Here is a 14,679-nt window from a genome sequence, read left to right on the forward strand (position 1 = left end):
AATAAAAAACTGAAACGAAAAATTGTAGAAATGAAAAATTCAAAAATCGAAAAATTGAAAACCAAGACAATAAAAAAAAATAAACACCGTAACAAAAAAAAAATGCAAATCGAAAAATTGAAGTAACGAAAAATTGAAACACCCAAAAGTTGTAAAATCGGACAACTGAAAAATTTTAAAATGAAAAATTGAAGAAGTCGAAATTGGAAACAAAAAAAAATGAAAAATTGAAGAAGTCGAAATTGGAAACAAAAAAAAAATGAAAAAATCGAAATATTGAAAAATTCGTGAAATTGCAAAATTTAAAAATTGAAACATCCAAAAGTTGGAAAATCAGAAAACTGAGGGAAAAAAATGAAAAATTGCAAATCGAAAAATTTAAGAAAGGAAAAATCGAAAAATTGGAAACTTAGACATAAAACATAAAAACCGAAACAAAAAAAATGCAAATCGAAAAATTGAAAAATCAAAAAATTGAAACATCCAAAAGTTGGAAAATCAGAAAACTGAGGAACAAAAAAAATAAAACATTAAAAAATGCAATTTGAAAAATTGAAGAAAGGAAAAATCGAAAATTTTTTTGTAAGAACAAAAAAATAAAAAATTTAAGCGAAAAATTGAAGAAATGAAAAATTGAAATATCCAAAAGTTGGAAAATCGGAAAACAGAAAAATTTTAAAACGAAAATTGGAAGAAGATATGCATTTCTTGCAGGAATTGAAGGAACAAAAAATAATGAAAAATTGAAAAAGTTGAAATTGGAGAAACGAAAAATTTAAAACCTGAACATAAAAAAAACAGAAAACTGAGGAAACAAAAAAAATAGTAATTTGAAAAATTGCAAATCGAAAAATTGAGGAAATGAAAAATTGAAAAATCGAAATATTGAAAAATTGAAAGTTGGAAAATCGGAAAACTGAAGGAAAAAATGAAAAATCGCAAATCTAAAAATTTAAGAAAGGAGCCTTAAACATAAAACCGAAACAAAAAAATGAAAATCGAAAAATTTATGAAATAAAAAATTGAAACATCCAAAAGTTGGAAAATCAGAAAACAGGAAACAAAAAAAAATAAAACATTGAGAAAATGCAATTTGAAAAATTGAAAAAAGGAAAAATCGAAAAATTGTAAAGAAAATAAAAAATTGAACTACGAAAAGCTGAAGAACTGAAAAATTGAAAACCGAGACAAAATAAATAAAAACCGAAACAAAAAAATTGCAAATCGAAAAATTGAGGTAATTTGAAATTGGAAAACAAAAAATTGGAACATCCAAAAGTTGGAAAATCGGAAAACAGAAAAATTTTAAATAGAAAACTCAAAGAAATGCATATCGTAAAATTGAATAAGTAACAAAAAAAATGACAAATCAAAATATTGAAAAATTAAAAATTGAAAACTCGTGAAATTGCCGAGACACAAAACATAACCGAAACAAAAAAATGCAAATCGAAAAATTGAAGAAATGAAAAATTGAAAAATTAAAAAATTGAAACATCCAAAAGTTGGAAAATCAGAAAACTGAGGAAACAAAAAAATAGAAAAATTACAAATCGAAAAATTGAAGAAAGGAAAAATCGAAGAATTAACAAAATAAAAAATTGACGAAATGAAAAATTGAAACATAAAAAAATGAAAAATTAAAAATTCAAACATTCGAAAGTTGGTAAATCGAAAAACTGAAAAATTTAAACATAAAAACTTGAAGAATTACATATCGTTAAATTGAAGAAACAGAAAAAAATAAAAAATTGAAAAATTGCAAATCGAAAAATTGTAGCAACGAAAGATTAAAATAATGATAAATAAAGATCGAAAAATTGAAAAATCCAGGTCAAAAAAGCTGCGGGAGTGTTATTTATGCCACTAGTTTTTACTTTATAGAGGTTATCAGAAAACAAAAATGTAAAAAATGTTGTATAATTTTTCAAAGAAGCGGAATTTGTTGGGCTGTACTTCAGGGTCGAGGAAAGTTCGTTCAGAGTTCGTGGGAGGTGGGCATGAAGTGCTTCCTCCTTAAGCTGCCCTTTATTTCAGCGGTATTTGTTTTATTTATCCGTACTAATTTTTTTGGGATTATTACAGGAGTTACCCGAGACGAAGAAGAGCGAAATCTCTTTCAAATCTGTTAAAGTCACTCCGCTTCAGCAACAGCCGCAACCTCCATCTTATCAACCTTCGGTTCCTAGACCTTCAAGCAGGCACAAAAGGCACGCGGAGCCCATCTCCGTCAACAGACAGAGCCTCGAGAGGAAAACGAGGAAGCGAAGGACTCTCGAAAAAATCGGTGCTAGTGTTGTGAGTACAATTTTGTTAGCTAGTTTGTGGACCGACATACTGTGCCACAATTTAAGCTCAACTTTCTACATCATCTTGATGTCGATCCTGTCCATTATTTTCTTTGCATGTTAATAATTTATCCTTTACTAACTTATTTTGACATGTATAGATTAGTTTTGTGTTCCAATACATCAGTATGTTTTATTAATTTTTTTATGTTTCCATCACTCCTACTTAACGCACTAAATGTCCTCCTTTTCAGATTTTTCGCAACTTCCTGAACGCCTTCCTTGAAAGCACCCTCGTGGGGTTTGTCCTTGTCGTCCTGGACTTACTCCTAAATTCCAAACAGACTCCCCCTGAACTCACAAGCAATTATTTTTAAGTAAACTGTATCGTACCTTTTTGTTTTATTTAAATAACATAGTAAGGACCCTACTGTTAATGGCTTTTTCTAATTGTACTTCGGACGAAAGGAGACCATGAAGCTTGAGAATTTCATGCTCTCCTAAATCCGTCAACTAGCAAAGTGGATGCGCATGGTAAATGAATCGTGTCACCACATTTTGACATTTAATTCCGTTTCGAAGGAGGAACGGCAGAAAATTCTAGAAGAAATAGCCGCGAATAGAACAGAGAGACAAAACAAGAGAAGGCAGCAAAGAAGATTGCAAACTGAACAATTCGTAAAGAGCATGCAGATGCTGCAAGCGAATGCTAAATCCGATTTGCCTTTTGAAGACTATTCACTTTTTGTCTATAGACAAACTGCTCCCAATTTTGAAGACAGAGTCAAAGATTTAGAGAAAAAGTTCACTTACGTACCCGTAAGAAGTGTTGTTTGCTAAAGAGTGTTGTTTGCTTTTGTGTTTCGTGGTACTAACAAATGTTTGAGGGTAGCAGAATGAAATTGAGCTTATTGTCGTCACCTGCTGGGGGACTTAGTAACAAAATGTGGCTTTATTTTAATGTAGGGGGGACTTAAGTCGCTTCTGCATACAGTGATTTTTGCTTCCCGAGCTTAAGCTAAGGAAGTATTTTAATCGAGGCCATTGGGCGACTGACAATTTTCGTGTTTTCTCGACGTTTCATGACCTCTAGAGTACGATTAAATAAGTCTCTTGGTTCCGTCTGCCAATCTGTCTGTCTGCATGTTAAGATTATCATGTAGATGATAAAACGCTAACCAAAATTTGTGTAAACATCCCTACCAACAATGGAGTGACGTTATTTTCCAATTTTAGAGGGGTAAATGTTATTTAAATTTTATAAAATAACGTACTCCTCTTTACTCTTTAACTTGTGCTTTATGAATCCGTATTTTTACCCTAGGCATCCAGATTTTCGGAAAAAAATCAAAATTGATATAACGAATCAAACGTTTTAAGGTTATCGGAAACATGGGAAATCGATAATCCGAACAGTTTTTCAATTTCCCGATTTTCAATTTTCTGATATTTGAGTTTTTTGAATTTTTAAATTTCTTGATTTTTCACATTTTCGATTTCTCGATTTCTTTATTTTTCGATGTCTGAATTTTCCGATATTCCAATTAACGATGGAATTTTGCAGTTTTTTGCGTCTTTAAATTTTCAATTTCGATTTCCCAATTTCTCCATTAATCGATTTTTGATTTTTCGAATTTTGGATTTCTCAATTTTTCGATTTTTCAATTTTTTAATTCTTCGATTTTTCGATTTCTCGATGTTAGATTTTTCGGTTTTTCAATTTTTGGATTTTTAAAATTTTTAATTTTAAATTGCTCGATTTATCAAGATTTCGATGTTTAGATTTTTCGATTCTTGATCTTTTGATGTTTCGATTTTTTTATGGTCGATATTTCTGTTTTGAAATTTTTCGATTTCTTGATTTTTAAGTTTTTCGATTCTTCAATTTATCGATTTATCGTTTTTTTTTTCGATTTCTTAAATATATATTTTCGATTTGTCTATTAAAAAATTTTTTCTAATGTTTCAATTTCTCGAATTTTCGGTGTCTCGCCTTAATTTAAAAAAATTTCGATTTTTGATTTCTCAATTTTTCACGATTTAATTTTTGGATTGTTTTGATATTTCGGTACATATTCGATTTTTCGAATATTCAACTTTTCGGAGTTCAATTATTCAATTTTAAAATTTTGATTTTTCATTTTTTGATTTGCTTGTTTTTTTATTTTTCACCTTCTCGAATTTTTCTATTTTTTCATTTTTGGTTTCTACGATTTTTTAATGTTTCTATTTTTCGATTAAAAAAAAAAACGTTTCAATTTTTCGACTTCGACCTCCTGGTTTTTCCATTTTAAAAATTTTTTGACTTTCCGATTTCTCGATTTTCAAGTTTTCAATTTCCCAATTTTTCGACATTTCACTACTGCGGTTTTTCAGTTTCTCGATTTTTTTTATTTTACATTTTTCGATTTTCCAGTTTTTCAAAATTTTTATTTTAGGAACTTTATAGTTTTTCGATATTTTTAATTCTAAATTTTTGGATTTTTTTGTTGCTTTGATTGTCCGATTTTTCGATTTTTCAGTTTTTCAATTCTTCAATTTTTTTTATTTTTGCCTTCGTTTTTTCCATTTTTCTGTTTTGCACTTCTAAAATTTTTCAATTTTTCGAAGTTTTTGGCGCATTTCGATTTCTCGACCTTTGATGTTTCGATTTCTCGATGTTAATTTTTCCGTGTTTCGATTTTTCAATTTTTTGATCTCCCCATTTTTCAACATTTTAATGTTCGGATTTTCTTGTTTTGATTTTTCACTTTTTCGTCTCTTCAATTTTACTGTTTTTCCATTTTTCGTTTTTACAATTTTTTGAAGTTTCGATTTCCTGATTAAAAAATTTAAAAAATTAATATTCTAGTTTTTGGAATTTTGGAGTTCTCGAACTTTCGGTTTTTCCCTTTAAAAAATGTTTCGAGTTTTCATTTCTACGATTTTTCAAGATTTAATTTTTGGGAATTTTTCAATTTTTCAATTGTTTAAATTGAAGATTTTTCGATTTTTTTTTGGTGTTTCGGTATTCCATTTTTCGAATATTCAACTTTTCGAATTTCAATTATTGAATTTTAAAATTTTGTATTTTTCGATAGTTCAGTCAATTTTCCTCGTTTTCAATTGTTTTGTGCTACTTCGATTTCCCGCTTTTTCAACTCTTGACTTTTCGATTGCTCGATTTTTTGATTTTTCGAATTTGCAATTTTTCAATGTTTCGATTTTTCGATTTCCCAATTTTTCAACATTTCACTGTTGGGATTTTTCAATTTCACGATTTTTTTTAATTTAACATTTTTCGATTTTTCAGTTTTCGGCTTTTCGATTTCTGCATTTTTAAAATGTTTTATTTCTGTTTTTCAAAATTTCAATTTTGGTAATATTAACGTTTTTCCGATTTTTAAATTCGAGACTTTTCCATTTTTCAATTCTTCAATTTTCCGATTTTTTAAATTTTTGACTTCGATTTTTTCATTTTCGGTTTATAAATTCTTCGATGTTTCAGTAATTCAGCTTTTCGATTTCTCGACATACGGAGATTTCGATTTTTCGATGGGTCAGTTTTCCCATTTTTCAATTTGTTTTTGTTTTTTTTAATTTTGAAATTTTTCAATGTTTCCATTTTTTTTTTATTTCCCCATTTTTCATCATTTCAATTTCAATTTCGGATTTTCAATGTCTTGATTTTTCACTTCTTCGTCTCTTCAATTTTTGTATTTTTCCATTTTTCGTTTTTATGATTTTTTGATGTTTTGATTTCCCCATTAAACAATTTAAAAAATTTTAATATTTCAATTTTTCGAATTTTCGATTTCTCGACTTCTCGGTTTTTCCGTTTCAAAAATTTGTCACTTTTTGATTTCTCGATTTTTTGATATTTCGAATTTCCAATTTTTAAATGTTTCGATTTTTCAATTTCCCAAATTTTCAACATGTCACTGTTGGGATTTTTGAATTTCTCGATTTTTGAATTTTGCATTTTTAGATTTTTGAGTTTTTTGCGACTTTTCGATATCTGGCTTTTTTTAAATTTCTTATTTCTCAGTTTTTCAAAATTTCAATCTTGATAATTTTACAGTTTTTCAATTTTTTAAATTCGAGATTTTAGATTTTTTTGATGCTTCGATTGTTCGAGTTTTTCAATTCTTCAATTTCTCGATTTTTAAAATGTTTCACTTCCATTTTTCGTTCTTTCAGTTTTTCATCTTCGTTTATAAATCTTTCGATGTTTAATTTTTTCACTTTTTCTCTCGACGAGTCAACTTTTCCCAGTTTTCGAGTTTTGAATTTTTTTGCTTTTAAAGTTCTTAAAGTTTTTTAATTTTTCCATTTTGGGACATTTCGATATCTCGATCTATTCATGTTAATTTATCAATGTTTCAATTTTTTGATTTCCCCATTTTTCAACTTTTCAATTTTTCAATTTTGAATGTCTTGATTTTTTACTTTCTCGACTCGAATTTTCCCATTTTTCCATTATTCGTTTTACGATTTCTTGATGTTTCGATGTCTCGATTAAAAAATTAAAAAAAAAAAGTTTCCATTTTAAAAATTTTTTGATTTCGATGTCGATTTCTCGATTTTCCAATTTTTCGACATTTCACTACTGGGATTTTTCAATTTCTCGAATTTTAATTCTACGTTTTCTGTTTCTCAGTTTTTCAAAATTTTAATTTTAGAAATGTGACAGTTTTTCGATTTTTTTAAATTCTAGATTTTTGGATTGTTTTGATGCTTGATCTTTCGATTTTTCAGTTTTTCATTTCAATTTTTTTTTTTATTTTTGACTTCGATTTTTTCATTTTCATTTAAAAAAATTTTCAACTTTTCGATTTCCCAATTTTTTTATAGTTTCTATTTCTCAGTTTTTCAAAATTTCAATTTTGGATTTACAGTTTTTCGATTTTTTAAATTTTTGACTTCCATTTTTCCATTTTCGGTTTATAAATTTTTCGATGTTTCAGTTTTTCAGCTTTTCAATTTTTAAAACGTAACTTCGATTTTTTCATTTTCGGTTTATAAATCTTTCGATGCTTCAATTTTTCCGTTTTTCGATTTCTCGACGGGTCAATTTTCCCAGTGTTCAAATTTTGAATTTTTTTATTTTTAAAATTTTTCAATTTTTAATTTTTCCATTTTGGGCCATTTCGATTTCTCGATGGTAATTTTTCAATTTTTTAATTTCTCCATTTATCAACATTTCAATGTTCGAATTTGCAGTATCTTGATTTTTCACCCCCTCGACTCGAGTTTTTCTATTTTTCAGTTTTTTCATTTTGCGCTTTTACATGTCAATTTTGGAAATTTTTCAACTTTCCAATATTTTTATCATTCGATTTTTTAAATTTTCGATTTCTCGATGTTAATTTTTCAGTGTTTCGATTTTTCAATTTTTCGATTTCCCAATTTTTCAACATTTCAGTGATCGGATTTTTCAATTTTTTGAATTTTCAGTTTTTCGACTCTTCAATTTTTCTATTTTTTTCATTTTTCGTTTTTACTATTTTTTTACTGGATTTCCCGATGAAAAAATTGTAATAATTCAATTCTTCGAATTCTGGTCCTCTCGGTTTTTTCATTTTGCAAAAAATTTTTCAATTTTTCGATTTTTAAAATGTTTTGATTTCTCGATTTATCCATATTCGGATGTTTCAATTTTTGGATTCGATTTTTCTGTAGTTTGAAAAGCATTTTTCCCTTTGGTCCTCTATTTTAAATATATTTCATATTGTCTGTACTTGTACTTAGAATTTGCGCCCCCGCGGTGCAGGGGCTACGGGAGCGTTATTAACCCCACTGATTTTTACTGGTTATCCATCAAAAAACAAAAATCCCAAAAAATATATAATTTTTTAACGAAGCGGGATTTGTTGGACTACACTTCAGAGACGAGGGAAGTTCTGTCAAAATAACCTTCGACCAATTTTTTCAACAAGTTTTTGAAAATTTCAGCAGGTGATGTTGTTTTGAAGTTGATTCGACTTGTATTTGACATTAACTTTTTGATTATATTTATAAAGTAAGTACAGTAGCTTTTAGCTATAACTATTTTGTGCTTCAAAGAATCGAAAGCTACAACACTAATAAAGTTTTATTAGACAATAGGAGAATCAAAAACTACTTTATCACTCATGTTTGAAAAAATGCATGAACCTAACATGGTTATACCAACATCATACACAGCATCCGTGACTGTTTTTATTTTTGACATACTTCTAAAAACCTCTTTTGTGTTTTTGTGTAGGACTATGAGAACAAACTACCCAATCAGACTCGTGGCAACGCCGATGAAGATTTTGCTGCTAGAATTAAAAATCTTGAAGATAAGTGGAGGGATCCTCAGCCTGCTGAGAAGAAACCAAGAGATCTCTTACGTGCAATAGGCAAAATAGAGACTTCAGACTGGAATATTAAAGAAATCGAGAAGAAAATTCGCGAAAACAAGTTAGGAAAACCTGCCGGTAAGGATAAAGAGAAGGTGCCAAAATGGAGCAAGGAGCAGTTTAAGGCGCGGCAGACGAAGATGGAAAAGCAGCATTTGGACAGACAAGATAGCGCCGAAGGTAGTAAGTTTTCGTTATTGGTGGTTTCATGTTTGTAAACGTTTTCATTGCAGCCAAGTTTGCAGATATAGACAAGAGTATTAAGCATTTAGATCTCAAATTGAAAGAAGGCAATAGTAGAGAATTAGGACAAAATAAAGTAGCTTCCATTACGGAGAAACTTACAAGTAAAGCTCCAGAGCCTGAGCTTAAGCCCATCCAGAAAAGCGTAAGTATACAGGTTTTAAACAGGGTTTTCATTAATACTTGATATCTAGTGGGTCATGCTTTTTGTGTGCAAGTTGGTACTACTGACAGAATATCAAGTACAATTTGAAATTTGACCTATTAGAATTTTAGGTTAAGCACTTCGCAGTGACATATTAGCATTGTTACCATTAATTCAGAATTGCCAACACAAATAACTTATATGAATTTCGTGATAGAACTGGTGTAATCTATGTTTTCAAGATTGGTAGTAATTTCGTTACAAATGTCACTGCCAAATAACTAATGAAATAACCGACAAAACAATGAAAATTGTTTTTCGTACACAGAACAATATTTATTCGATAATAAATTTTGGGTGCTACTTTTCCGTATTTAGGGGGGTATAAAGTTGTTTTCCGCTTCGCACATTATTAATAATAATTTATTATCGTGAAATTTTAAATGTAAAATGTTAAAATCTGCCATTTGCTGTACCAACCACAACAAAATTCCCCAAAATTTAAAAAACCGCAATTTTTATTTTAAAGTGGAAAAAAATCAAAAAATGACACGTTTTACAAGATATTTTAGAAAACTAATCTCATGGAAAACTAGTCTGAAAAATCGAAAAATCTAAAATTTGAAATATCAAAAATTTGAAAAATTCTCAAAACTTGAAAAACTCGAGAAACTGAAAAAGTCAAAAAAAATTTAAAAACTGAGAGATGGAGAAAACGAAAAATCAAAAAATCGAAAAATGTAGAATTTCTAAAATCAAAAAACTGAAAAATCAAAACAGCGAAAATATGGAAGATCTAAAAATTGAAACATGAAGAAATCGAAATGGCCCAAAATTCCATAAGTTGAAAAATTGTGAATTCGAAAAATCGGAAACTTCAAATATAAAAAAAAAAGGTTAATCGGGAAATATCAAGAAAATCGTAAAATCGAGAAATGGAAAAATCGAAAAAAGTTTAAAGAATCGAAGAGTTGAAAAACTGAAAAATCAAGGTATTGAAAAATTCTAACACTGAAATGTCGAAAAATTGGGAAATCGCAAAGCGGAAAAATCGAAACATCAAAAGATCGACAAGTTGAGAAGTCGAAAAATTGAGAAATTGCAAATAACCCAAAATCGAAAAATTAAAAATTGCAAAATTTTAAATATGAAAAAAAAATCGAAATCTCGATTAATCAAAAATTAGAAACTTTGCAAAATTGAAACACGAAATTCAGAAATCAAAAGATCGAACAATCGAAAAAATTTCAAATATGTATAAAAAATCGAAAAACTAAAATATCGAAGATGTAAAAAATTCCTAAAATTATTGAAATGTTGAAAAATTGAGAAATCGAAAACTTGAAAAATCCAGAGATCGAAAAGTCGAAAAATTTTTGAAATAAAAAAACAGAGAGGTCGTGGAATCGAAAATTTAGAATATTAAAAATTATTTTTTAATGGAGAAGTCGAAACATTAAAATCCTAAAATGAAGACATGAAAAATTAAAAGAATTCACACTGAAATGTCAAAAAATTGGGAAATCGACACATTCAAAAATTGGAAAATCGAAAAGTCCAGAAGTCAAAAAGTCGAGAAATTTAAATAACCCAAAATCGAAAAATCAAAAATTTTCTAAATCGAAAAATTGAAGAATTGAAAAACTGAAAAAACAAAAAATAAAAAAAAATAAAAATCAAAACACCAAAATATGCGAAAATCAAAAAATCTAAAATATCGAAACATGAAAAATACCCAAAACTGGAAAGTTGAAAAACTGAGGAATCGAAATCTTGAAGAGTCGAAAAATTTTAAACATTGAAAAACCGAGGAGTTGAGAAATCAAAAATTTGATAATTTGAAATTAAAAAAATATATAATAATTTTTTAGTCGAGAAGCCGAAAAATCAAAAACCTAGGCAATGAAATAGCCCAAAATCAAAACTGAAGAATTTTAAGTGTGAAGAAACGATAAATTGAAACTTTGAAACATTGAAAACTTGAGAAATCGATAAATGAAGAAGTCAAAAAGTCAATTCATTTAGAAATGAAAAATCGGAAATTTAGAAACGCCAATAATTAAAAAAATTGAACAATTGAAACATCAAGAAATCGAAATGGGCAAAAATTGAAAAAATGAAAAATAGGAGAATTTTAAATGTAAAAAAACGATGAATTGAAAAATTGGAAACTCGAAAAAGCGGAAAATTGAAGTATAAAAAAATAAATTTTAATGGGGAAATCGAAATATCAAAAAATCGTAAAATCGAAAAATGTAAAATTTAAAGAAACGAAGATTTGAAAAACTGAGAAAATAAGATATTGAAAAATCGATAAATCGAAATCTCGATTAATCGAAAATTAGAAAATTTTAAAAATTGAAAAATCAAAAAATTTTTAAATCTAAAAGCTGAAAAAGTTTGAATAATCGAAACTTCAAAAAATCTAAAATATAAAATAAAAAATCGAAAAACTAAAATACCGAAAATATAAATAATTCCCAAAATTTAAATGTTAAAAAAATTTAGAAATTGAAAAATCTAGAGAAGGAAAAGTCGAAAAATTATTTTTAATAGGGAAGTCGTGAAATCAAAACACAAAAGTCCAAAAGTGTTAAAATCGTAAAAAGTAAATATTTTAAAAATCGAAAACTTAAAAAATCCAGACATCGAAAAGTCGAAAAATTTTAAAAATGGAAAAACTGAGAGGTTGAGAAATGCAAAACTTAATAATTTGATACATATAAAAATAATTTTTCAGTCGAGAAATCGAAAAATGGCAAAGCCGAAAAATCAAAAACCGAGAATTCGAAATAGCCCAAAAGTCAAAATATTAAAAACTGAAGAATTTTAAGTGTGAAAAAATCGATAAATTGAGAAATTGAAATATTGAAGTTCGATAAATCAGGAAGTCAAGAAATCATTTCATTTAGAAATCGAAAAGTGGAAAATTTAGAAACGCCAAAAATTAAAAAATTGAACAATCGAGAAATTGAAACATCAAGAAATCGAAATGGGCAAAAATCGATAAATTGAAAAATTGGAATCTCAAAAAATCGGAAAATTGAAGTATTAAAAAAATTATTTTTAATAGGGAAATCGAAATATCAAGAAAATTGTAAAATCGAGAAATAGAAAAATCGAAAAATGTAATCAAGATATTCAAAACTTCTAACACTGAAAAGATCGACAAATTGAGAAGGCGAAAAATCGAGAAATCGAATAGCCCAAAATCGAAAAATTAAAAATTGAAAAATGTTAAATATAAAAAAAATCGATAAATCGAAATCTCGATGAATCGAAAATTAGAAATTTTGAAAAATTGAAAAATCGAATAACTGAAAAATCAAAAATTTAAAAAACAACTGAAAAACCGAAAAATTGTAATGGGAAATTCGAAAAATCGAATGATGGAACAATCGAAACTTCATAAAATTTAAAATATAAAAAAATCGAAAAACTAAAATATAGAACATATGAAAAATTCCCAAAACTGAAATGTTGAAAAATTAAGAAATCGAAAACTTGAAAAATCCAGAGATCGAAAAGTAGAAAAAATTTTTAAAATGGAAAAACCGAAGGGTGAGAAATCGAAAAATTAGTATAATAAAAAATAAAGTCGAAATATTAAAAAATCATAAAATCAAGGCATGGAAAAATCGGAAAATGTAAAATAAAAAAATATAACACTGAAATGTCAAAAAATTGGGAAATCGAAACATCGAAAAATTCAAACATCACGTAATCGAAACATCAAAAAATCGAGAAATTGAAATAGCCCAAAATCGAAAAATTGAAAACACTTGAAAAATCGGAAAATTGAACAATCAAAATCTCGAGAAATTAAAAAATTGAAAAATCGAATAATCAAAACACCGAAAAATTGAAATCCAAAATTCGAAAAATCGAAAAACCGAAGAACCGAAACATTAGAAAATCGAAAAATCTAAAATCTCGAAAAAATGAAAAATCCTGTAAACTGAAATGTTGAAAAACTGAGAAATCGAAAACTTGAAAAATCCAGAAATCGAAAAGTTTAAAAAATGGAAAAACCGAGAGTTTGTAAAATCGAAATTTTGATAATTCGAAATATTAAAAAAAAATCATTTTTTGGTCGAAAAAAAGCCGAAAAACCAAAAACCGAGAAATCGAAATAGCCGAAAATCAAAACATTAAAAACTAAAGAATGAAAAAATCGATAAATTGAGAAATTGAAAACTTGAGAAATCGATAATTGAGAAAGTCAAAAAATCAATTCATTTAGAATCAAAAAATTTAAATATCAAGAAATCGATAAATTGGAAAATCGGAAACTCGAAAAATCGGAAAATTGAATTATAAAAAAAATATTTTTAATCGAAAAATCGAAATATGAAAAAATCATAATATCGAGAAATGGAAAAATCGAAAAATGTAAAATTTGAAAAATCGACGAGTTGAAAAACGAAAAAATCAAGATATTGAAAAATTCTCTCACTGAAATGTCCAAAATTTTCGAAATCGATAAATTGAAAAATCTAAAATCGAAAAATTGGAAAATCGAAACATCAAAGGATCGACAAATTGAGAACTGGAAAAATCGAGAAATCGAATTAGCCCAAAACCGAAAAATTGAAAACACTTGAAAAAAAGATAAATTGAACAATCGAAATCTCGAAAAATTGAAAAATTGAAAAATCGAAATAATGAAATCCAAATTTCAAAAAATCGAAAGACCGAGCAATCGATGTATCAGAAAATTGAAAAATCTGAAATATCAAAAAAAAGGAAAAATACCGTAAACTGAAATGTTGAAACACTGACAAATCGAAAACTTGAAAAATCCAAAAATCAAAAAGTTTAAAAAATGGAAAAGTCGAGAGCTTGAGAAATCGAACATAGTAAAGCCGAAAAACCAAAAATCGGGAAATCAAAATAGCCCAAAATCAACTGAAGAATTTTAATTGTAAAAAAAATAGATAAATTTCGGAAACGACACATGCCGCTGGTCTGAGTTTATCTCTCACTACGAGTGATGATCTAAATACAAAACAAAATCTTCATGAATTGGAAGAACTTCAGAAAACTGTAATGAACTCACTAATTGATATTAACAACGATGTAAGTAACTCTCATCCAATCGAAGATTTGGTCAGTAATAATCAATTCAAAGAAGTGGTATACAAGAAAAAAAGAAATGTTATCAAAAGTAACGTCAAGGAGTCAGAGGCTAATCCTAAGAAGTCTGTCGATTTTTTTTCTACCGGCCTCACTCAAAACAAGACTAAACCAATTATCGGCACTTCAAACAACAGAAAACTCTTAAGTGTTCTCAAAAAGTCTACTATCTCTATACATCTAAGTCGCCTTGTCCCTGCCACAACTGAACGAGATATCTTAGATTACCTTAGTACTCTGAACAAGTACGTTTTATGTGAAAAGTTAGTTTCCAAGAAACCCGATGTTTACTCTTCTTTTAAAATTGAAGTTCCCAGAGATCTTAAAGAAACTCTCCTCTCTCCTAGTTATTGGCCTGAAGGTGTTTTGGTAAATATTTTTTTTCGAAGAAGCACCCAGCTGACCATAAAACCATGACAAGCTCCATTAATTCGTCTCTCTATGCAATTAATTTATTTTAGGAATTTATTTTAGAATGTAAGTTGTGCGTTTCTGTTTATTG

General features: G+C 27.8%; 1 protein-coding gene across 12 annotated transcripts in view; it reads left to right on the forward strand.

The window, feature by feature from the left end:
* The window catches only part of LOC135127866 (F-actin-monooxygenase Mical), a 150,079-nt gene that overhangs the window by 99,542 nt on the left and 35,858 nt on the right, over nt 1-14,679 (forward strand). For 10 of the 12 annotated variants that reach the window (XR_010280291.1, XM_064054522.1, XM_064054524.1 and 7 more), the window contains exons 7-10: nt 2,086-2,298; nt 2,871-3,107; nt 8,515-8,836; nt 8,887-9,041. Coding sequence is in view for 11 of the 12 variants with exons in the window: in XM_064054522.1 (XP_063910592.1) it covers nt 2,086-2,298; nt 2,871-3,107; nt 8,515-8,836; nt 8,887-9,041 (927 nt within the window). In the remaining variant the exon portion in view is untranslated. The remainder of the gene's footprint in view (nt 1-2,085; nt 2,299-2,870; nt 3,108-8,514; nt 8,837-8,886; nt 9,042-14,679) is intronic. The other 2 variants (XM_064054520.1, XM_064054523.1) reach the window with 2 other exon arrangements.

This window comes from Zophobas morio, unplaced genomic scaffold (assembly GCF_036711695.1).
Source record: "Zophobas morio isolate AGI-343-1 ecotype UQ-CSIRO unplaced genomic scaffold, CSIRO_AGI_Zmor_V1 ptg000012l, whole genome shotgun sequence".
In the NCBI taxonomy this organism is placed as follows: Eukaryota; Metazoa; Arthropoda; class Insecta; order Coleoptera; family Tenebrionidae; genus Zophobas; species Zophobas morio.